Source organism: Vanacampus margaritifer, chromosome 7 (assembly GCF_051991255.1).
Source record: "Vanacampus margaritifer isolate UIUO_Vmar chromosome 7, RoL_Vmar_1.0, whole genome shotgun sequence".
NCBI classification, from domain to species: domain Eukaryota; kingdom Metazoa; phylum Chordata; class Actinopteri; order Syngnathiformes; family Syngnathidae; genus Vanacampus; species Vanacampus margaritifer.
In genome coordinates, this window is record NC_135438.1 from 8,292,560 (window position 1) to 8,316,762 (window position 24,203).

At 38.6% G+C, this 24,203-nt stretch overlaps 1 protein-coding gene and 1 long non-coding RNA gene across 2 annotated transcripts; one reads left to right on the forward strand and one right to left on the reverse strand.

The window, feature by feature from the left end:
* Nucleotides 1-4,354: 4,354 nt before the first annotated feature.
* helt (helt bHLH transcription factor) lies at nt 4,355-6,571 on the forward strand. The gene is made up of 4 exons (XM_077571675.1): nt 4,355-4,432; nt 4,843-4,947; nt 5,049-5,145; nt 6,069-6,571. The coding sequence occupies exons 1-4, from the start codon at nt 4,406-4,408 to the stop codon at nt 6,569-6,571; spliced, it is 732 nt and encodes a 243-aa protein (XP_077427801.1). The 5' UTR covers nt 4,355-4,405.
* Nucleotides 6,572-14,051: 7,480 nt separating this feature from the next.
* On the reverse strand, nt 14,052-22,105 carry LOC144054865 (uncharacterized). The gene is made up of 3 exons (XR_013294724.1): nt 22,039-22,105; nt 15,993-16,037; nt 14,052-14,179 (listed from the first exon to the last, which is right to left on the reverse strand). It is a non-coding gene; the product is annotated as an uncharacterized LOC144054865 (long non-coding RNA).
* Between the last annotated feature and the right edge of the window lie 2,098 nt (nt 22,106-24,203).

The window sequence follows — 24,203 nt, forward strand, 5'->3', positions numbered from 1 at the left end:
ATGGATAGTCATTTCAGCATTTGTTTGATATCCTTGATCTCCAGTTTCTCCTGGTTGGTAAACAATTCAGCACACAAGCAATGACAATGGTAAGTTTTTTTTTTTCAAGTTCCGCTTTTGGCTAGTGAGGCAAAACTGTTGTCAACTTCGTAATGTATTAATAGCACTATAGAAATTCTACTAGTTAACATTTAGTGCTTCTCTATAGTTGTAGTTAGCAAGAATGTTCATCCAGACTGATGTCATGTTGAGCAAATATGAACAGGTCAAAATATTAGAATCATCTCGGCAGTATGATGTAATGCAGTTGTAAATGACTGCAGTGAGGAGAGGTGTATCTCATCAATAAATAAGAATATTGAGGAAATTTTATTTCAATAGTTCAATTCCAAAAAATAAATCTCAAGATTTGTAGATTCATTGCACACAGACTGAAACTTTTTTTTTATGTCGATAGCCGAACGCTAACGAAAACCCCCAAACTTCACCCTCCCAAGAAATTAAAAGGATAACAACAACAGAGAAACCAATTTGCTGTCAGAAAAGTTTTTGCCTGTTTTGAATCAACCCATAATGAGTTTCATTTTTTTATTTGAACTACTAAAATAGATAAAGATTTGATTTTCAATTATTATTTACTGAGATGCACGTATATTAAACAGTATAGTAACATGAACTTTATTAAGACATTAATTTTGTTGACATTGTTTCTTCGGTATATGTATTTGTGTCTTGGACTGCATTTTCTTAATCATGAACGAGTTATGAGGCATGTAAAGTTCTACTTAGGTCTTGTGGTGTGGACTGTGTGAAGTGACTCACTTCAGCCTGAGGGTGGCGCACCAAGCCAGAGAATGGTGAGTGTGTGTATGTGTGAAGGGCAAAGGTCACCACGGGTCACGGAGCAGCGCCAGACACACACAGACACACACTGCTCTATCACACGTCAGCCTGCATGGAGATTTCCATTGAATTTCTCCTGTAAATGTTTAGTCCTGTATGAATGTAATAACAAAATCGACCATTACATCAATCACCATATTGCGCAATCGGGTTTCCTTTTAATTTAATCCCTTTATACATACAAGAATGATACAAGATGCTAAATGACCAAGCAAAAAAAGTTTGTGCAACTGTTTTATAAAGCACAAATGATGCAACAAGTGTTTGTTTGTTTTTTACCGCCATTACATGTTTTGTTTTGTGTCATGATTCAAACACAATCACCTGCTACTGTGCATTTCTTAACCCAAATGCCAATTATGCTATATTTAAAAAAAAAAGGTAATATTTAATTTTTTGGGGCTTGTGTTTACTCCACTCCTAAATATTAACATACACCCTTGGCCTTCACTCTTTAAACGGCTGGGTCAAAAATAACCCAAAATGAGTGAAATAACAAACCCAGCGCTGGGTCGGAAAAGGACCGACCCAACCATCTGACAAGTCCTAACATCTACCCATCCTTTACATTGAATTCACTTCAACTTCACAATACTCAAAAATGGTGACCATCTTCAGTTCTTGAGCCCGACCAAATGCAATCTTCAACCCAATCTGCTGGGTCAAAATAATTAACCCAATTTTGGGTAAAAGTATACATGCTGAAAACAGTTGGGTTAAAAATAATCCAAATCGGGTCAAAAAGGGAGATACACAACTTTTTGGGTTATTTATTTCACCCAAAGTTGTTGAAAGACTTTTGGGTTAAAGTTGGGTGAAATGAATAACCCACAAAACAACCCAATGTTTTTGGAGGGTAGTGCCAATGTGTTCAATATAACAACCCATTTAACCCCCCCCCCCCCCAAAAGAGTTGTTTTATAGAAGAACTATATAACAACCATAAACTATAAAACAACTATAAACTATAAACAACAATAAAACAATCTATTTCATTTATAGTTCTATAAAACAACCCATTTAACCTTCCCAGAAAATACCTATTTTAAAGCCCATTCCACAAAAATGAGAGAAAAAAAACATTTGATTTTTTTGTAGGTTATTAATTTGATTCATTCAACCCAACTTTTTTGGGGTAAAATGAATAACACAAAAGTCTTTAAACAACGTTGGGTTGAATAAATGACCCAAAATGTTGACCTTTTGACCCAAATGTATTTTTTGACCCATAGTGTTTTTAGAGTAGGCCTATCTGTTCAAAAACTACCCAACCAAAAACTATTTTTTAGAGTGTACATACACAAATGTAATTTTTCATACAAATGCAAAAGTATAAAGATTCATTTTCATCACTTTATCTGTCATTGCACTTGCATGTCAGTTTTACTGTTAGAAATGAATTTATGCTTTCATTGGGCGAATGATGCATTGCAAGATGAGAAGGTAATTTTTTAAAAATGTGTCATTAGGTCGCAATTAACCTGTGTCAAATAACAGCTACTGTATATTTGCACCAGGGTGTCGTGATGTCAATATTTGACTAACTTAATTTGTAAATATATGGCAGCTCCAAATGGTTTTACAGCTTGTAAAATCTACATTTGGGGAAATGACAACGGTTCTAAAGCATACAAAATGTAAATAATAATTCACAAAGTCCCCATCAAAGTGTTGCAGTAACAACGTCTCATGCACTCAATGGGCGACGCGTTATTTGGCTGCTTTGGTTTTCCACCAAAGCGAGCGAGCAGAAACCTCCAGTTGTGCGGCGCACACACGAGTGCAACAAGTGCACATTGGAAAGTACAAACACATTAAAAAGAAAAGGGGGGGGAAAAAAAGTTTTAAACAAGTGCCCAGTCAAGTAATTGGATTTTATGCCCTCTTCGCGCTCGCTCGCGCCTTTCTCTCCATGGTGCTCGCCCAAAAGAAGCGCTCTCCAAAACTCTTCAGACGTCTGCTGAGGCTTTTCTTTCACAACCTCCCCATGCTCTTTTTTCAATCTTTTTTTATTTTAATTCTTTGACATCGCTCGCGGGATCAAATATAGGCAAGCCGCTTTTTTTTTTTGAAAAGCTCCGTGAAAAGGCGAGCTGCATGCGAGCCGCCTTGTTTTGGCGCATGAGAGCCGTGCGGGTGCACGCACACAATAAACCTGTTGTTAACCTTGCTGCTGCAGATATATGTTTGAAGCAAACAGCCAATTGTTGCACCAAAATGTATTCAAGTATAAAATAATGCCCTTTGTTTGGAGAGGGGAAAAACTTTGAGGGCATTTAAGCAGCAGCCTTTGTGCACTTTGCGCCTCGGCGTCCCCGCGTTGGCGCATTCCCCGGGCGCCTTGAAACGCGATTGTTTCTCGCTTTCTAATGACATTTACCGGATCAAAACACGCTGTTAATTCGATCAGAAGGCCTCACCCCTCGCAACAATGGCAGTATAATTTCTCCCAAAGTTTGTTAAGTTGACCGAAATTAGGCAAATGAATAGGGGTCTCCAGGCTATCCATCTTGCAGGTGACGGAGGATAATGCGCGCTCGCACCAGCTGCATTCTTCTTTATTTCTCCCTTTCTTCGCAGAGCATTATTAAAATTTAGGCCAATGAAACTATTCATGGCACTGAATAGACATTTTCTTATAGGATAATAGGATACAAATTGAGCCCCCTCCAAAAAGGGGTCTCCAGTGGCGGCTCCTCGCGTGCGCCTTGACGCGGACCACGCTCGTGTGCCAGCAGGCCCCCGCGGCACGCATGCGTGCACCTGCCCTCGCCACACAAACCAAATCTTGCAAAAATAAAAGAAGAAGAAGATGAACGTCAACAACAACAAAAAGAAAACACAAGAGTAAATCGTGTGACACTAAAGGGGGGGGGGGCGTTCAGAAAGTCTCCCCTCAATTTGGCGGAACAGCCTATTAAAAGCTTACTTAATTAGTCTAATGGCAGTGGACAGGCCGTACGTGACAGTGAGAGTGTGAGTGTGTGTGTCAGGGGGCACGGAAGACGACTCAACAGACCGTCGTGTGAGGAAAAACCAGACGACTTCTTCGCTTTCTTTTCTTTCTCTTTCTTGTTTGGTTGTTTTTGGCCGCGCGCTCGTGTGCGCCAGAAGCCTCCCCTCCCTCGCTCGCTCGCTCCCTCTCTCGCTTTCTCACCTCACCCCCTGCCATGCAAACGACCCCACAACGAATCACGTAGCTTTCAAGCAGCCACGTGGGTTAACAAAGCCAGGTTAGCCCCCCTGACAGCCCACCTCTTCTTTTTTTTCCCTCCTTCCCCCAAACTCCAACTGATGCTAAACGCGCATTTAGCCCCGCATGCACGCATGGTCCCCCATCTAATCCCTGCGTGGAATAATTTACATTTTAGCGTGAATCCCCCCTGGATGAGCCCCTTTATAAGTGCTTGTCTGGTTTTCTACTCCTCACATTTCGTTTCCTTACCACGGCAGCGTCTCTGTTAACACCTTTGGAAGACTTGTTAAAAAGATTTTCTTCTCTATGGCGTCCAAAATGAAGGAACGGAAGGTAAGCATGCACATGTCACTTTTCTCCTTTGTAATGTAAAGTTGTAATAATTGTAAGAAATATCACAATTTGTATTAAAAAAAATATCGGAACTTCTTTCACGTATATGGTGAGCTTCATCTGCTCCTTTTGTGCGCAACTCCATCGCGTCTTTAGGACAACACGCGCACATGTTTACAAATTTAATCACTATATTCAGGGACAACCCCTTGAAATGTGCTGATTATACTTTATAAAAATCCCCACGAGAGTCTACTCATGCTGTAATGACGTAATGGAGTAGTAAAGATGCCGCAATTTGTGCGTAACTCAGCCATGGCGCGCATCGGTTGGAGTTCCACTCCCGAAATGATGTTCCGTTTTCAAAAATAAGTCCACCTTTCACTACATCTTCATCTCCATCTTTGCAGAGAACTCCCATCTCCCACAAAGTGATCGAGAAGCGAAGACGAGATCGTATCAATCGCTGCCTAAACGAGCTGGGCAAAACTGTACCGATGGCGTTGGCCAAACAGGTATCGATTGGTGGCTTTTCAATTTGATCATCATGATGTTGATTATTATTCTGGTTACAATAGTACTCATGTTATAATGTTATTTCTTTCCCCGTAAATAGAACTCTGGGAAGCTGGAGAAGGCTGAAATATTGGAAATGACAGTTCAGTATTTGAGGGCTCTCCACTCTGCAGATTTTCCAAGAGGGAGAGAAAAGGGTGAGTTGGAAACTTGGTGGGGGCGTTTTAGATTGAAAATGACGAAATGAGTCAGCATACAAATTGTCGTGACTTGCTTTTATTGTATGTCGGAACCAACACAACCAATATTGAACAATAATAATAAATATATATATATATAGGCTACATTTACGCAGATGTTCATGCTCATTTTTGTCAGAAAGATATTTCATTGATCAATATGTTTAGTGTTGGGAATGAGAACAAATTGCAACTGCAACAACAACAACAAAAAACTATCTTAAACAAACAACTGCCTAAAATTCTACGTTTCGAGTCTATTTTTCTAATAGCCTATCTTGGATAACATTAACATGGCAGGTGTACCTAATAATGTGGCCGGGTGAGGATGCTGCAGTAGCATGTCAAAACTTAAAAATAAAAATAAAATAAAATAAACTATATATATATATATATATATATATATATATATATATATATATATATATAGTAACAAAACTGACAAACGAAAAGTTTTTTATTTTTTTAAATATCTATTTTTTATGTATATGCATGGAGTTGCATAGCTTTAGTGTTTAGTGTTGTTGGAGGAGAGATTTTGCAGCGCAACCCAAACTATAGGAAAAAAGTGGAAATATATAACAAAAGGATATGTTAGAGGGGTGGTCGTCTCTTTAAAGTTTGGGGTAAAAATTTAAGATATATCCCCCCATTATTTTAACGACCTACTATTTTTAGGATGGACTACTGGTATCCGACTTTTACGCACCAAATATCAGACCACAAGACAAACAATTAAGAAATAATTAAGAAAATGGTAATATGAACTAAAAAGTGTAAATGAAATGTTAGAGGGAGATTCGTCTTTTAACTTCGGCGGTTCCACGCATTAGTATACCAAAGGTGATGGTTTTAATAAAGTTATTTGTGCGTCATTGCAGGCGAGTTGCTGAGCGAGTTCGCCAACTACTTCCACTACGGCTACCACGAGTGCATGAAGAACCTGGTCCACTATCTGACTACGGAGGACCGAGCCGAAACCAAAGACATCAAATACGCGCGCATCCTCGCCTTCCTGCAGTCCAAATCGCGCGCGGTCACCGATCCCGTGTTCGGCTCCGCCGGCCCGGAGGCGTCGGACTACCTCGGTCACCAGCTGCACTCGTCCCCGGAGCACCAGAGTCTGCACAGCCCCACGGAGGCCACGGTGTACCAGCAGCACCAGCAGCAGCAGAGTCCGCCGGGACACTTGGCCTGGCACGGCTCGGCCCGCGGCCCGGCCATCTCGTACCCGCCCGCCGTGGCGTTGAGTGCGGCGCACGCGCAGCAGCACGGTGGCTACTTGTCGCCGGTGCAGGGACTCGAACATCATCACTACTTCAACTTGCTGGGCCACGCGCACCATAGCACGTTTGCTTTGCACAGTGCGCAGCACGCCATGTAACATACACAAACGTCTTACTTTGTTATAGTTTTATATTTATATGAATGCAGAGGATGAAGATGCTTGTAAACTGTACATGATGTGAATAAATGTTTTCTTAGAAAAGTTATAGTTACTTTGGCATTTTTATACACATTAAGACCATCTGGCTATAGAGATAGATAGATAGATAGATAGATAGATAGATAGATAGATAGATAGATAGATAGATAGATAGATAGATAGATAGATAGAAAGAAAGAAAGAAAGGACGAAATCCAGCATATTTCTATTTGGGCATAATTGAGACCGATGTTTGGTGCGAGGCGTGGTGTAAATCTGCGCAGGGGTAGGCTAGACCACGCTTTGGTATTTTCACAGACTCATGCAAGCACATGCTGCGTTTTCAAAAGGGTGTTTTGCACCGTTGTGGGTGTGAACACTTTTTTTTGTCACTAATTGAAATTGTGCCTCTAATTCCCTTTTAAAATGAAATGCACACGAGGCGGGCTGATCGTCTTTGACATGTAGCAAAAGTTGGCTATCTGGAGATTACAGAAATAATATGGGTTCAAAATTAACTCATATTGAGCTATTTAAAAAATAACTCAATATGGGTTGTATTTTTTAATAAAGGGGTTATGTTTAAGAAATAACCTATATGAGTTGACCCCCAAAACATATTGGGCTGTTTAAAAAAAACAACCTAATATGGGTAAAAAAACAAAAAACATATTGAGCAATTTTGAAAAACAAACCTCAATATGGGTAATAGTTTTAATAAAGCGATAATGTTTAAGAAATAACCCGATATGAGTTTAAAACAACAACAACAACATATTGGGCTATTTTAACCCTGGAGAACCCACGGGGTCAAATTTGGCCCCTATAAATTCTGCTACTCAAATAACAAAGACCTTTTTTTTTTTTTTACTAATTTAACTTCAAAAGTCCAGAGTGCCACTTCTGACCCCTGCATGGGGCCATCTAGTGGATGAATATTGCACTTACATGAGCCAGAGTGGTGGTGACAAGATGGCTAAAATGCAACAAATAAAACAAAAAAATTATATTGTTCAATGTAGCTGTGTATTTGATTGATTATTTTATTTATTTATTTTTTTACTGACAGTTTTTGTTATTCAGATTTTTCAAAATGATACCCCTAAATCCCATAGGGTCAAATATCGCCCTAATCCTAAATTAGGGAATAAATTGAAAAAAAACATTGAAAAAACATTTAGAGTGGTACCTCGGCTCACGAACGCTTCAGCTCACGAACATTAAATTCGCAAGCATTTTGTCTCGGCTGACGAACTAGTTTTCGGCGGACGAACCAAATCTCGCGACACGAGAAATCACGAGAAGCTGACGCACGCTCACGGCGTCCCAGTTCGTCGCCCCCTTTTGTTTGAGTGCGGACGTGGTTTGTGTTCGGTAGACATTTTGGATCATTTTGGAGTGTACTTTTGCTACCATGGGGCCCAAAAAGACCCCACAAAAGGCTAGTGTTAAGCCTAAGAAGACATTGAAGAAAATTACGGTCGAGCAGAAGAAGGAGATCATCGAAAAACACGAACAAGGTGCGCGTTTGTCAGCATCAAGTGAGAGCATCAAGACCATGTTAGCAAAGTGGAGTGATGTGCAGGATTTTGTCGAACAGTACCATTCAGAAAAGACTGTGGCTATGAGAATCATCAACATGATGAATGATAATGTGATGCCTCAGTTTCGTAAGACCTTACAACTCAGAAAGCAACAGGTGTCAATTAAGAGGTTTTTAGTCAGCAACAAGGATAAAGAGTCTCCTAAGAAGCAAAGAAGAGAAGCCACACCGGAGGACTCTCCTTCCAAACAGTAACTCCCTCCCTCCCTCCTCCTCCCACTCCATTCCATCAAGCCTTCAACTACTGTACCATCACAAAGGCAAGTTGCAAGTTTTGCAAATAAAAACACTTTATTATACAGTACAGTGTATTTCTTTAATTACAATACAATAGCACATTTATTATACATAAAATAAGGTATATTTTGTGCAGTTTTAAGGCTTTTTTAGTAGAAAATTGTGTTTTATGGGGACCTGGGAACGGATTATTCTCATTTCAATGGTTTCCTATGGGAAATACTTGTTTGGAAGACGAACTTTTCGGCTCACATACTCTCTGTGGGAACCAATTAAGTTCGTGAGCCAAGGTACCACTGTATTTTGGTGTTCAGTGAACTTATAGCAGTCCTTTAATGTATAATTCATAATTTTCCAAAGAAGAAAAGGATTCTTGGGTTCTCCAGGGTTAAAAAGACAGAACCCAAATTGGACTATATAATGACCCACATCGCACTATTTAAAAAAATTGGGCGTTTTTTAACCCAGCAGTGTTAACAGTGTAGAAACAGCTCAAGGTGTGATGCAGTGCAGTTGTACACTAAAACACACACAATCATAAAACAATGCAATAAAATACAACTATTGTTGAAATTCACATGCCAGTAACACTCAAAAGTGACCACGATCACATTTGTAAAGGGATGATTTGTATCACATTATTTCTTGCAACGTTGATGCATCAGTCGGTATACGCGAGAGGCCCTAAAAGGAGAAATAACACATTTCTTCTCAGCTCTTTTAACAAAGTTGTATGTGTGGCGTTTAGACGTTCCGAAGGCAGAGCTTAACCAGCTAAAGGAGAGCCGCCCCATTGTAAGTGAAAACTGAAAGGCGAACAATCATGCTTCATCCTTGAGTGACTGCGAAGAAACGTCATCACCGCCATGAAATCAAAGTTTCTCTCTCAAGGAAAACGACAAGAAAACACGTTTTCTTGTGCTGACATGAAACAATCCGCGTCTCCCCATGTGGCACCTCAAGACGCATTCAATATTAATAAAAGACATAAAAGGAGCTTATTGTGTACACATGCTGATATGTGTACACAAGAATGATTTCAGGGTGGCTGGCTGAGTGACGGACGCATATGAATCGACCTGCATCATTCGCCTGGATGCTTGAATAAAACACATTAAGCGGCATTAAGCAGAGCCCCGCCTTAAACCCGAAAAGAAGACAGTGGCCGTGCGGATGAATGGTGACCGCAAACACAAAGTGAAGCGGGGAACTCGCCATGTTCATCCACACGAAAAAGCTTCACACGCATCACATGAATAATAATAAAGTGAGCACGGATAAAAAAAAAAAAGAAATTGCATTTATTGCCGGCCGGCCGGACACTGTTTGTCTTTGCTATTATAGTACTTCAACTTTTTCTTTGGTGAAAAAATGAAAATGTCAGCAGGTGAAACTAGTTGAAGTACAATAAGCAGAAGTAGTCTCGAGAAAAAAAAAAAAAAAAAAGAAGTACAATAAGTAACAGTGTGCCATGACTGCCATGAGCACAATGATGTTTTTGTTTGGTCGTATAAGCAAGCTGTGAGAAGTCCAACATTTAATAGAATCGCCGCATCAGCATCGCCGCCTTAACGCACCTCAAAATCCGATCCGAGGCTTAACACGGGGGAGCAAAAAAAAAAAGTGGGGGTGTGGGGGGGTTGGATAGAGCATAGAGATCATTCCCACACTAGATAGCCCTATCTATCACACCTCCCCCCGCCTAACACCTCCTCGTGCCAACTTCCCCTCCCCCCTTCCCCTTACTGGGCTAATAATGCCAAAACTTGGCAGGCGCACGAGCAACAGTTTTCCCATCAGAGGAGAAGCTTTGCTTGGCTTGGCACCGTGTTCACTGTAAGAGCAGTGCAGATGTGACTGAATGAAGGAATGAATGGATGAATGAGGCCCTGTTGGCAACAACAACAACAACAACAACAACCCGCGTCACCTCACTGTATATTTGCTGACATGCAGCTTTATGTGCATAAAACACATTTGTATTGCTACAGCTGAACCAAGCGGACTATTGAAATGACTTTTGTCTTCGTTTGTCTTCGTCACCTATATTTGTACTTGGCAAGCGTTTGGCAATCCCACCGCCATGCCATCAGATTATGCAAATCCACAGAGTTGCCCCCGATTCAACACTACCTCTATTTAGGAGCAACATATCGGAGGCAGAAGTGAATGGAGCCATACAAGTGGTGCTGTGTTACAGGAAGGGGGGGGGGGGGGGGGGTCAAAGGCATCTTCTCCTGTCAATGAAAACATGTTGAATACTGTACGAAATGTCCCACTGTGGACTCACATCTTTGTCACGCCCTCACATTTATTCCTTTTTCTTGTTTGTATGGGAACAAGGAGCCGTCATTTCAAGCAGTCTTTGCCAAATGTTTTAAGGCGCGCACCCCCGTGACATCCCCGCAAGAGCTGGCACACCTCTCACCCCCCCCCCCAAAAAAAAGTCAAAGCAAAGTGTTTTGTTTAAATGTTAAACGTCTGACCAAAAATGTTAATTTATTTGAAACACCACATCAAAGTTAAGATCTATATAATATTTAGACATTTTGGAACAGCAGTCATTTATTTATTTCTTTATTTACACATATTTTATGTTTTTAGATTCATTTTTATTTATTTATCATGTTTTGTGTTGATTTTTATTACTTCATGTTTTTCATTTTCTTATTTATTTTTCTTATTTTAAAATTTATTTGTGTCATGTTTTAAAAATATTTTTCAGTCAGTTTTTTTGGGTTGTTATTTTTACTCTTGTGTTATTTTTGTGTTTTTATGTCTTAATTTTATAGTTATACATTTTGTACATTTATTTATTTATATTTTGAGTGATATTTTTATGTTTAATTTGGTCATTTTTGTGGATTTTGTATTTTATGTGTTATAATTAATTTTTCTATACTTATTTTGACATGTCTTACATTTGTTTTGTTTTTATTTTATGTTTTTCATTTTTGAATGTATTTTTCTCATTTCAAAACGTATTTGTGTCATGTTTTTAAAAATATTTTTAATTATTTATTTGGTTTGTGTGTTATTTTTACATTTGTTTTATTTAAAAAAATCTCTTAATTTTATTTATTTATTTATATTTTTGGGCATTTCTTGCATTTAATTTTGTAAAAAAAAAATTTAATGTGGATTTTAAAAGCAATCAATTACAATTTCAATTACATTTTTTATACTTTTTTTTTTACATTCCTTACATGTTTTAAATTTTATTTAAAATTTTTTTGCTACAAATTACGTTTTTTATATAGGACACTGTTCATGAGTAACAATTTAATTATTTATTCAAAGAAAACAAACAAACAATGTAATTGTGTAATGACGCACCCCTTGTTGAGTGTTCGCGCACCCCCCAACAGTGGGTGCGCCACATTCGAAGAATCCCCACTTTGAAAGCAACACAAAGATGCCCAAAAAATTTAAAAAAAAAAAAATGTTATTCATGAGCAAAAACAGAGCCAGCTTGTTAACATGCACAGTTAAGGCATCATTTGCCAAGCAAAAGCACGTTCTTTTGTTTTTAGGGGGACAAAAGGTTGAAAAAGTGAATTTTGCATGGGTGCGTCTGCTTATGTCTGCTTATGTCTATGCTGTGCAATAAGACATGTGTCAGCTGCACGCACAGTGTGACATAATGAAGAAAATCAGGTGATTTGGCATGCTGCTTAAACAAAGAGACATACGTTTGAGATTGAAAGAGGAATAAAATATTTGTCCTCTTTGCGTGTTCCAAAACTTGAAGACAGATTTAATGTAAGAAAAAACACCTTTGCAAAAATGATTTTAATCTAACAGAGATCTCTGGACATCGTAACAGACTCCAATTCATCACTTAACAGGTGGAATTCAGAGCGCCGAAATGTGTCTCTTCCGCGTGTAAAATGGCTTCTTATAGTTAAAACCGACCGCCTCTCTTTCATTTGTAGACAAAACATACTCTCTGGGTACTTTTCCATGAGCGATGGCGAAAACAGAGTCAGGGGTGCGTGTTCGAAACAGATTCTGTTCTCAAGGACCAAATGTGTTTTCCCACAGAGAAGGAACTTCTAGACCAAATAATATGTCCCAGCTTAAGGTCAAATTATACTGAGTTCAACACTACTTGCTTTACACGTCTATAAAACCTTTCAACATGGTTAATATAAAGAATTAAGATGTTAATAATGTATAACAATGGTTAATATATGAAAATAAAGAATTTAAATGTTAATAATATCTAACAAGATGAAGAAGGGGAGTACAAGACAACGCCTTGTGACTACTTTCACAGGGTGACTTTTTGTTGAGTCAAACATATATATACATATATATTAGTGCTGTCAAAGTTAGAGCTTTAACTTTGACAGCACTAATATATATATATATATATATATATATATATATATATATATATATATATATATATATATATATATATATATATATATATATATATATATATATATATATATATATATATATATATATATATATATATATAGGGGTGTATGTATATTAGGGGTGTGAATTGCCTAGTACCTAGCGATTCGATCCGTATCACGATTCATAGGTCACGATTCGATACCGATTAATCCCGATACGAATGTATAAATTGATTATTGCAATTTTTTTAAACTCAAATTTAGAAAATACCAATCAGTAAACTTGTACATGTACACTGTAAGATTTGTATGAAAATGAATTTATCTGAAAATTCAGGTTGCAGTCTGTTTCATGTTTGAACAGCACTTAAATAAAATATTAAGGCTTAATGTTCCATTAATATAACATTCTTCCAAGCTTAATGTTTAAATCCTAACCCTAAGTAAGGCGTTTTGTTGAATAGTCCCATAAAAAATTTCTGTTAAAAAAATTTATTCGGGTTAGATTTTTTTTAACACCCCTAATATATATATATATATATATATATATATATATATATATATATATATATATATATATATATATATATATATATATATATATATATATGTGTGTGTGTGTGTGTGTGTGGTTTAATTGATTATGATGTAAGGTTTAGGAAGCCCAGTTCACGTCGACGCCCTTTAAAAAAAACATCACGCTTCAGTGGCGAGAAGAACATATGAAGTGTGACAACGTCAATCAGGAAAAAGCAACTTGAAAGTCTTTGCTGCACTGAATGGCCGTGTGTCCTATTTGTGTGCGGGTGCGATGTGGTCAGGCACCTGACATATTTAACGCAACGGCCGAGCTGGCCAAAGGGAAAATAAACCCCCGGGGTCCTAATGGGCTCCCCGTGCGCTTGGCTGGAGTCGCGAGGGGCCAAAAGTGCCACGGCCACCTCTTTTGTGCGGCCCGTTGACGGCTGCTCCCGCGTATTTATCCGCGTCCAGGGGGTGCCCCCGGGGGCTTGGCGGGTCGCCCCCACGAGGTCACCCTGTGAGTAACCGGTCCGGAGGGGAGACAAGTAAGATTGGCAGTCAAGTGACTGAATGAACCCCAGTGAAAGATGCAGCTTATAAATGTTTCTGTGTGACTGCTTTTATTGAGGGGGAGGATTTTGCCCCAGCAATGGATGGACGCAAAAAAAAGATGGTTCCTACTGAGCAGCAGATAAACACCATTTGTAACATTAAAAATACAGAATAGTGTATTTTGGTGGTAGTGGTGGATGGCCCCCCACTGACCTCTAATGCGGCCCTCTCAGCAGGGAGCCCGTGTCGGACAACATGTTGCAAAACACATGCAGGGCGACCCTGTGAACGTCGCACACATCACTCAAGCAATAAACAGTCTACGGCAGGGGTGCCAAACTCATTATCAGCGTTATGGTTTCCCGTCATGATTGTGATAACAGGATCTTACAAAAATGAGTTCAAATATTTGATTCTATCGCTTGATGGGACCAAACTGAAGAAAGGACGCTTTACTATTAAGTAAAGTAGCCACTGTAGGCCCACAACTTGTAAAACTGTAAATCTATTGCCCCAAATAATTGCACACAGATATTGATGTAAACCACTGGCAACAAAAGTGAGTCCGCCCCTTTGTGAAACTGTCTAAATTGGGCCCAAATTAGCCATTTTCTTTGCCACAACAAAGTAGTCATTGTACAGCTCATATATAGTGTAAAATTCAGTCACCTCAAAATAACTTTAAACTAAATGCAACAAATGTGAGTACACCCCTAAATGAAAATGTACAAATTAGCCATTTTCTTTTCTGCAATGTAAAATAACATATGTGCAGCTTCAACATCAGTGTAAATATCTTCTCATAAAAATACAACACACAGCCATTGTGTCTAAACCTCGTGCAACAAAAGTGAGTACACCCCTAAGTGAAAATGCCCAACTTGGGCCCTTTTAGCCTTCACTATAAAATAAAGTAGCCGCTGTAGACCCACAACTTGTAAAACTGTAAATCTATTGCCCCAAATAATTGCACACAGATATTGATGTAAACCACTGGCAACAAAAATGAGTCCGCCCCTTTGTGAAACTGTCTAAATTGGGCCCAAAATTAGCCATTTTGTTTGCCACAACAAAGTAGTCATTGTACAGCTCATATATAGTGTAAAATTCAGTCACCTCAAAATAACTTTAAACTAAATGCAACAAATGTGAGTACACCCCTAAATGAAAATGTACAAATTAGCCATTTTCTTTTCTGCAATGTAAAATAACAAATATGCAGCTTCGACATCAGTGTAAATATCTTCTCATAAAAATGCAACACACAGCCATTGTGTCTAAACCTCGTGCAACAAAAGTGAGTACACCCCTAAGTGAAAATGCCCAACTTGGGCCCTTTTAGCCTTCACTATAAAATAAAGTAGCCGCTGTAGACCCACAACTTGTAAAACTGTAAATCTATTGCCCCAAATAATTGCACACAGATATTGATGTAAACCACTGGCAACAAAAGTGAGTCCGCCCCTTTGTGAAACTGTCTAAATTGGGCCCAAAATTAGCCATTTTGTTTGCCACAACAAAGTAGTCATTGTACAGCTCATATATAGTGTAAAATTCAGTCACCTCAAAATAACTTTAAACTAAACGCAACAAATGTGAGTACACCCCTAAGTAAAAAATGCCCATTAGCCATTTTCTTTTCTGCAATGTAAAATAACAAATATGCAGCTTCGACATCAGTGTAAATATCTTCTCATAAAAATGCAACACACAGCCATTGTGTCTAAACCTCGTGCAACAAAAGTGAGTACACCCCTAAGTGAAAATGCCCAACTTGGGCCCACTTAGCCATTTTGCTTTACTACAATATAAAGTTGTCATGGTACAGCTCGTATAACAGTGTTAAATGTACTGTCCCCTAAACTGACTTAACACCCAGTCATTAATTTCTAAATGGCAGGCAACAAAAGTGAGTACACCTCTATGTGAAAATATCAAACTTAGGCCTTTTTTTTTTTACACTTAAACTAAAACAGAATGATTTATTTCTCACTTCAAATCTAAAGTGTAGTCAAAAATAACATATTTCGTACTAATGACATTGCATTTTTTTTGGTGGCGGTGGGGCGGGGGTGTATTAAGCTTTGTTTAGTACCTTCTCATAGGAGATCAGCTGCTCCCATCCGCACACAACCAGCACCTACACAAAAGAAGTGTTGTTGTTTTTGCTACACTAGCACTGGTAGCTATTAGCAAAACGAACAAGAGCTTGTAGTGAGGCGCGCACATGCTGCACGCTTTACCTGGCAACGCCTTCTTCTTACCGTGCCAAACACTGTTGAATCATTTCAAAGAGCACACAGCCCATTGTCTATGCTAATACTACTTACCTTAAATATGTGGGCGCAATACAAAAAATCTGTAAATTCTATTTACATGTGTATGTTATCATCATTAATAATGTCAGTTCAGTCAGCATTAGAGCAGAGAGAGGAGGATAAGTTTTGTTTTGTTTTTTAACTTTTGTGGCTATGTTGAAGATGTGGTTGAACGTTTAGGCGCTGAGTTTTGTTGTTTTCACTATTAACTGTATAGATGTATTTTGGAGACTCACATTGAAATGAAATATGTTCTAAAAAGCCAGCCAAAGTATGGCTTGTGGGCCAAATATGACCTACTTTGTTTTTTCACTTACATAATCAATAGTCCAGCAATATTAATTGCACGCATTTCATTTTATTTAAAAAAAAAAAAGGAAAGAAAAATTGTGACTGAAATGCATTAATTCGTTTTTATTGTTTCAATTGTCTTAAATAAACGGTGAATAAATTTAGTGTATATAAAGTACAATAAATATAGCAAGAAAAAAAAAGTATGCATTTAAATTGATTACATAATAACTCAATTAAATGAAATGTAATTGCTCAAGGCTAATAAATACAATTAAATATGTGATTGAATATTATATATTTAAGTGTTATATTATTATTATTGTTATTATTATTATTATCAATTGTGCATTTCTTAGTATCTCGATACATGAAGTAGGTACAATCCGATTAAAAACCGACACATTTTCAAGAGGAAAGATTCAACTCGGTTTTATTCATTGGTGACCTTGTCCATCTGCCCTTTGTAAAAATCAAATGAGGCCCTTGAATGCAAAAGTTTGAACAAAGGTTGTTGTTGTTGCTATTCAAACAAACAACAACACTGACACAGGTCCCAATTCCCAAACCACCTTTTCCGGCGATGTTGTAAACCGGAGATTCCGTATTTTACAATCCAGCTGCGGCAAGGGGGGGAAGCCTGCGTAGGATTATAGCTGCACAACAAGCCCCCACCCCCCCTTTGGTGCGGAGAAGACACCCATAGATAACTTTGTGAATGGCCGCTAACTCTCTCTTTTCTCTCGCCATCTTTACATCGCAGCGACAAGTAAAAAAGCACTAACAAGATGCACATTTTTACACTGAAAACTGTTATTGTTCACCGTCCTAATCTGGCCCACCATCTGAGAAGAGAGCTGGGGATTCATGGGAGGGGAGGGGAGGGTGGGGGGGGGCAAGGAGATGGGCAGTGGGGGTGGTGGTTGGCTTTAAGGAGAATAAGGGATCAGTTGGGAAGTGTCGAATGGATGTTTCTCTTTCCTCTATGGGAGGAACTTTGTATTTGACGCTTGTTTGTGTGTGTCTTTGAGCGGCTGGCATGGACATGGAGATGACGCCGCGTCTCTCCGTGTGACGGCGGGAGGACCCCGGCGACGGGGCCGTGCGCTTGCCTACAGCTGCGGCTCAGCGGATTAGGCGTCGTCCGCAAGGCAACATTACACAAGTGGCCTTTGAACAAAAGTCATGGCTGCTATTAATGATATGGTAATCCCTAATGGAGCTACCTCCCAGTAGTGATTATACTGACATGGGAAGAATGTCCGAAAGTCCGGGATTGCAAGTCGCCAAACAACACTGCGGCTATTGTTGGCGGGCGGGTTCGCACCTACTACATCCACCCATATATGCTGCCCTCTGCTTTTTGCCTCTACCCTATGAATAAAAATGAAAACACCTCCCACCCCCAAAAATGGATACATAGCAAAGAGAAGGAGAGAAGGGGTGGGATTGCAAGGGAGGAAAAACAAAGTGTCTTGGTCGGATCAGCCGGGGATTTCTTCCTATGTGGTTCCCACACACTGACACGCTGAGACGGATCCCTCCTGTCCCGGTCGGTCCCCATCTTTCCATATAGCAGGACCACACAAACAGTCATCGGTCATTCCATCATTAATCTGCACTCGCTACTCGCCTTTTCACCGGCACTGGGCGACAACGCTACACCGAGGGGGTGGTGGGTGGGTTCAAGGGGAGGATCACAGTTTGACTGAGTAAATGTTCTCTGTTGGACCAACTAGGGCACATCTGGACCATTTAACCCAGGTTAACTCAGTTACTGAGTTCTTTCATTGCTCTAGTCTGTATTAAACAAAAATACACTCTTAAAACTGCTGGGTCCAAAGTAACCCAAATTGGGTCGAAAAGGGACGGACCCAGCTTTTCAAATGGAAAAACCCACAATACAGCAGAATTTTGGAGGTTGTTTTGTACAAAAACTTTTTGGGGATTTTTTTGTGGGTTAAATGACCCAAAAATTTAAATAAATAGTTAAATCAATAACCCAACTTTTTGGGTTAAAAGTTGGGTCAGATGAATAACCCAAAAAGTTGGGTTATTCATTTAACTATTTATCTAAATTTCATTTAATCCAAAAAGTTGGATAAATAACCCAAAAATTTGGGTCAAATGAATAACCCATAAAACAACCCAATTTTGGGGGTGGTTGTAGAATACAATCCATTTTTCTGGGTTGTTTTGTACAAAGCAATTTTTTGGGGTTGCTTTGTGGGTTATTAATTTGACCCTACTCATTGGGTTAAATGAATACACCAAAAGGTTGGTTGGTCACTTTTTGACCCAATTTGGATGTTTTTTTTACCCAACTGCTTTTAGAGTGGACTGAGCCAATGATGGGTTATTTATACCCAGCACACTGTGTTGGGGATTTGACCTAGCACATTGGGTCAAGATTTTGATCCAAAAAGCGCTAAAAACTACCTATACTCATGAGATAAACCAATCAAGAAAGGGGTTATCAGGTTATCAGTATAGCTGTGGTTAAAAATAAATGAAAACAAATATGCACAAAGTTGGGTAAAAATGACCCAATTTGAGTCAAAAAGACTAAGACAACTTCGGCGTTATTTATTTAATCCCAAAAATTGGGTCAAATAACCCCAAAAATTGGATCATTCCCTTTTTGAGCCAAATTAAGATTTAAATTATTATTTTTGTATCTAACTGTTTTAGAGTGTACCTGTGTCCAAAGTCAGCGGTGTTGCCCAATGAGAAATCCTGGTCAGGTTTGGTGCCTCAGCCAGGGCATCCAGTGTCAAAACTTGCTGTAGTGACCCTTGACAGGGAAAGTTTCTTCTTCTTCTTCTTATTGAATTGCTCTTGCCGAGCTGTGTGTTATGAAAAGAATGTAAATAAGAGCGGCAAATAAATGTATTTTTTCAAAATCAAATCAAAATCAAAAATCTTCTCCTCCTCCTCCTTCTTCTTCTTCTCGATGTTCCGATGTGAAAGCAATTATTTAAAAAAAAAAAATCTATTTATTTAATTGCTCTTGCCGAGCTGTGTGTTCTGAAAAGAATGTAAATAAGTGCGGCAAATAAATGTATTTTTTCAAAATCAAATCAAAATCAAAAATCTTCTCCTCCTTCTTCTTCTCCTTGATGTTCTGATGTGAAAGCAATTATTTAAAAAAAAAAATCTATTTATTTAATTGCTCTTGCCGAGCTGTGTGTTCTGAAAAGAATGTAAATAAGTGCGGCAAATAAATGTCATTTTTCAAAATCAATCAAATCTTCTTCTTTTTTGTACTTCTACTTTGTAATTCTTCTTCTTCTACTACTTGTACTTCTTTGTACTTTTTGTCTTCTTTTCTTTTTTGTACTCTTCTTCTTCTACTACTACTACTTATTTTTTTGCACTTCTACTTTGTAATTCTTCTTCTTGTTTTTCCACTTGTACCTCTTTGTACTTTTTTGTCTTCTTTTCTTTTTTGTACTTCTTCTTCTTCTCCTCCTCCTCTTCTTCATCCTCCTCCTCACAAATGTCAGTCATAAAATGTGTATCATTTTTAACCAAAGTTTTAGGACTACCGATAACTTGGTCACCTGTTTCTTGGTAGCTTTAACCCATTAGCATGGGTAGTTTCTATCCCTTATTGGATCAAATCTTGACCCAGCAGGGACAGCATAACTAACCCAGCACTGGATGGATCCCTTTTTCCTCGCCCAATTTGGGTTACTTAGACACAGCAATTTCAAGAGTGTTTTCTAAACCTTTTATCATTAACATCATTGTGGCAGTTCTACTTTGTCATAGTGAGTATTTTGAACTCCATCTTATGTTACCAAACACGGAGCAGCTTTCACGTACGTTGGATGAGTGATTGATCATGAGGTCGTGTTGTGTTTCAGCACGTCCCCTTAATGGCAAACACGGCGGCAAACCACATTAAAGCGCCACTTTCTAACCATTAGTCGGTGTGCGGCTTGTATGGCGGCTTGTATGGCGTATTGTAGCGCGGCTTGACTGATATGTCAAAGTTGAGGACAGGGCGGAAAAAGCGGAGAAAGGAAATACCACACAGGCGCTGACACAGGGATCAATCCCATTGGCGTCATTTTAGCATTTGGACGTTTTGAATAAAAATGAGCGCGCTAGACGGTGGAGCGGTTTGATTAGGGCCATGCAAAAGCCTGCGGGCCTCCTTTCTCCGCTCCTTCAGCGGCTCAAGAAAAGTCTTCTTTTTCTCCCCTTTCACACGTCCCTTCCTCGCTTGCCCACTGTTGGTATTACAAAATCCCCTTTCACTAGCACCCTTGTCACCTGTCAGCTAAGCCCGGCCCGTTTGCAAGGTCTTTATCCTCCGTGCACACACACACATGCACACACTCACATTCGCGGATACATAGACACAAATCCCAAACGCACACACGCCCACCCACTCGCCCCCGTGCTCGCACACTGAAACCGCATGTCTGAGAGCTGTTACTCTTGCAGTTTAAAATTCATTACCCCTCTTTACGTTCACCAACGTCCACGCTGGCACAGGAGGGAGGGACGAAGGGAATGCGCGGTATCTGCTGCGCGTTGACCTGACTTGGCCGTATTGCAATTAATGCAAACGTAAGACGTGTATGTATTAAAACCGTTATGATGCACCGAAGGGCTCTTAGAGTTGACGTGTTACTAGCGATCAATAGTGTTTATCATAGTGACATATGTGATATGATAATAAGGTTGACTTTTAGAAGTCTACTGCATCGTAGTGAGAGCTGTTTCTGTTACTGCTGAATAGCTATCCGAGAAAAGGCAAAATGTTACCTTGGGGAAATGTCACATTGAGTTAAGCAAATAAAAAAAAATAATTAAAAAAATTACATTATACTATGCATTCTTTTAAGTCAAATTTATTTGAATAAAAATAAATTAGTCACTTAAAAGCCTATTCATATATTTTATTTAATATGCAGTAGTTTACTTTTACAGTTTTATTTACTTTGTAAAATGATGTGTAATTACGGAGCCCGCCTAAAGTGACATGGGAGAAATATCCGGACGAGAAAGTTTCTCGTTCGGTCGAGAAAGTTTCTTGTCCGGACGAGAAACATATTTATTTATTTTTTCTCCCATATCACTTTAGGGGCTCTGTATGCAATAAATCAAAACGATCTCATTATTATTGTCAATAAGATTGTTAACAACAGCAATAATAATAAAATGAGAATATATTAAAAAATAATAATAATTTGAAGGTAATTAAAAAACATCTTTATCCTTTTATTAATCCATTATTATTTACATTTGTAAATTGTAATCATCTTTGATGTTCCCTTCAACATAAAATGAAAAATCTCTCACCCTTTATAAACCATTAGTAACTAGTAGCACTTCACTGAAAAATGTAGTATTTACAAGTAATAATTTTATTGCCTGTTAATAAATGTGCTATAACACAGGAATATAGTTATATGAAGACATATTACACACAAATGTGTGCACATAAATCACTTACCTATGGCATTGCGATTGCTCGTATTTGTGATTAATATATTAAATTATACCATTACACCATACCTTCAGGGGTCAGTAGTATGGCAGTATCTTCACCTGGAATTGGGGCCTTACTCAAGGAGGAGGGAATTATGAACTGTTCTAAAAAAAAATGAAAAAAAAGAAGAAAAAAATAAATTGGAATTAGCACAAAATCTTCAAGCTTTGGCAAGAAAGCAGTAGTAGTAGAACATCTAAATTTTATTTGGGATTAATCAGAAGAAGATGTGATGGGTTAATTCTGAGCATAGTCACATCTCGGTTACTAGGGGGTGTTTACACTTATGCAACCACATTATTTAGATCTCAGTAGTAGTGGAAAATGTTTTGAAATGATTTATCTTGGTATTATTTGTTAACATCCCAAAAGACTGGCATTTGAAGGAGGGGTGTGTACACTTTTCGTGGGATTCTATGTGAAGGACATTTTGGTCAAAGCATGTGCAACATCTGTCCAAATGAGGACGGACACGGCAACGTCCTTAGCGAGGCCGCAGGGTTAGCGCGAAGACCGTGTCGCTTAGTCCAGGCCCAGCGTGCCCCCAGCAGCCGGTGCTCATTATGCCGCCGACGGGAGCGCTGGACATAAACACACATAGGGGGTCACGGGGTCAATCGGGCCTTCTCTCCGGCCATCAAGACAAGTTGGACGCACAAACGGCGGCTGATCCCTCAATCAAAAGGTCACCGATGCATTGTCCTGGGACACAAATTGATTTATATGGGCTATTGGTGCTAATGGACTTTTAAGGTTTTCACGGCATATTTTAATAAACATATGGGACGTGTATGAAGACATCTCCTTGTGCTTTGACACACGTGACATTTATTGAGCAGTGTCACATTAGTCATGGCACAGAATGGCAACACAATCTTGTGACAGATTCAGTGAAAATATTAGGATGTTGCAGAATCAGAAGAAAGTTGAACATACTCATATTCTGTAATCATATTTTAGTGGCAGAATTATTAATATCATTTTAATCAACAATATATTTTCAAAGACATAGTATGCAGTGTTGCTATGAGAACTTTTCCGAGATACAAGCAATTATTCAGACTATTTTTTTAAAATTTTGTTTGACTTGAGAGTGAACATTTGACTTGAGTGAACATTTGCGATACAAGCAGTTTGGCAGATACATTCTACTTAGCTTAAAGCTAACAAACAATCCAAAATGCTATAGGCAGGCTAACGAATAGCAATTATGTGGAGATGTTATATGTTGATGATGTTATATTGCTATGAGAACTTTTTTGAGATACAAGCAATTATTCAGACAATTTTTTTTTATTTGACTTGAGAGTGAACATTTGCGATACAAGCAGCAGTTTGGCAGATACAGTCTACTTAGCTTAAAGCTAACAAACAAACAAACAAAATGCTATAGGCAGGCTAACGAACAGCAATTATGTGGAGATGTTATATGTTGATGATGTTATATTGCTATGAGAACTTTTTTGAGATACAAGCAATTATTCAGACTATTGTTTTTTATTTGACTTGAGAGTGAACATTTGCGATACAAGCAGCAGTTTGGCAGATACAGTCTACTTAGCTTAAAGCTAACAAACAATCCAAAATGTTATAGACAGGCTAACGAATAGCAATTATGTGGAGATGTTACAAGCAACTAATGTTTGAACACAAAGGAGCTCTGTATTGTTTATCATTTCTGTTTACAAACTCTTTAGCATCTGCTATTTGAGAAAGTTTATCAGTTCTATTATAGTGTATGTGAAAAACATGCTTCTTAGATTTGACTTGAACGAATGGGCCGTCGATCGTCGAGAAATTTTTGCCTGATTCAACACGCAAAATGGCGTCAGTTGTTAATGACAACTGACCACTGTGATTGGCTGCATGTTAACTCATTCACTGCCATTGACGACTATAGACGTCAAAAATTCATGTGAGCTATTTCTATTAGTTTAACATTTTTTTATGAAAACCTAGAATTTTTTTATTGTACATTTAAAACAGATATGAAATTATCATGCGATTAATTACGATTAAACGCCCCCTTTTTTCTTTTTCTTTTTTAATTAGGCCCGTCAGGCGATCAAAATTTTGAATTGTAATTATCACATGACTTCACTAGTTAACTAACAATTAATCACAAATTTTATATCGAAATAGTTTGAATGAATTTTTGACGTCTATAGCCGTCAATGGCAGTGAATGAGTA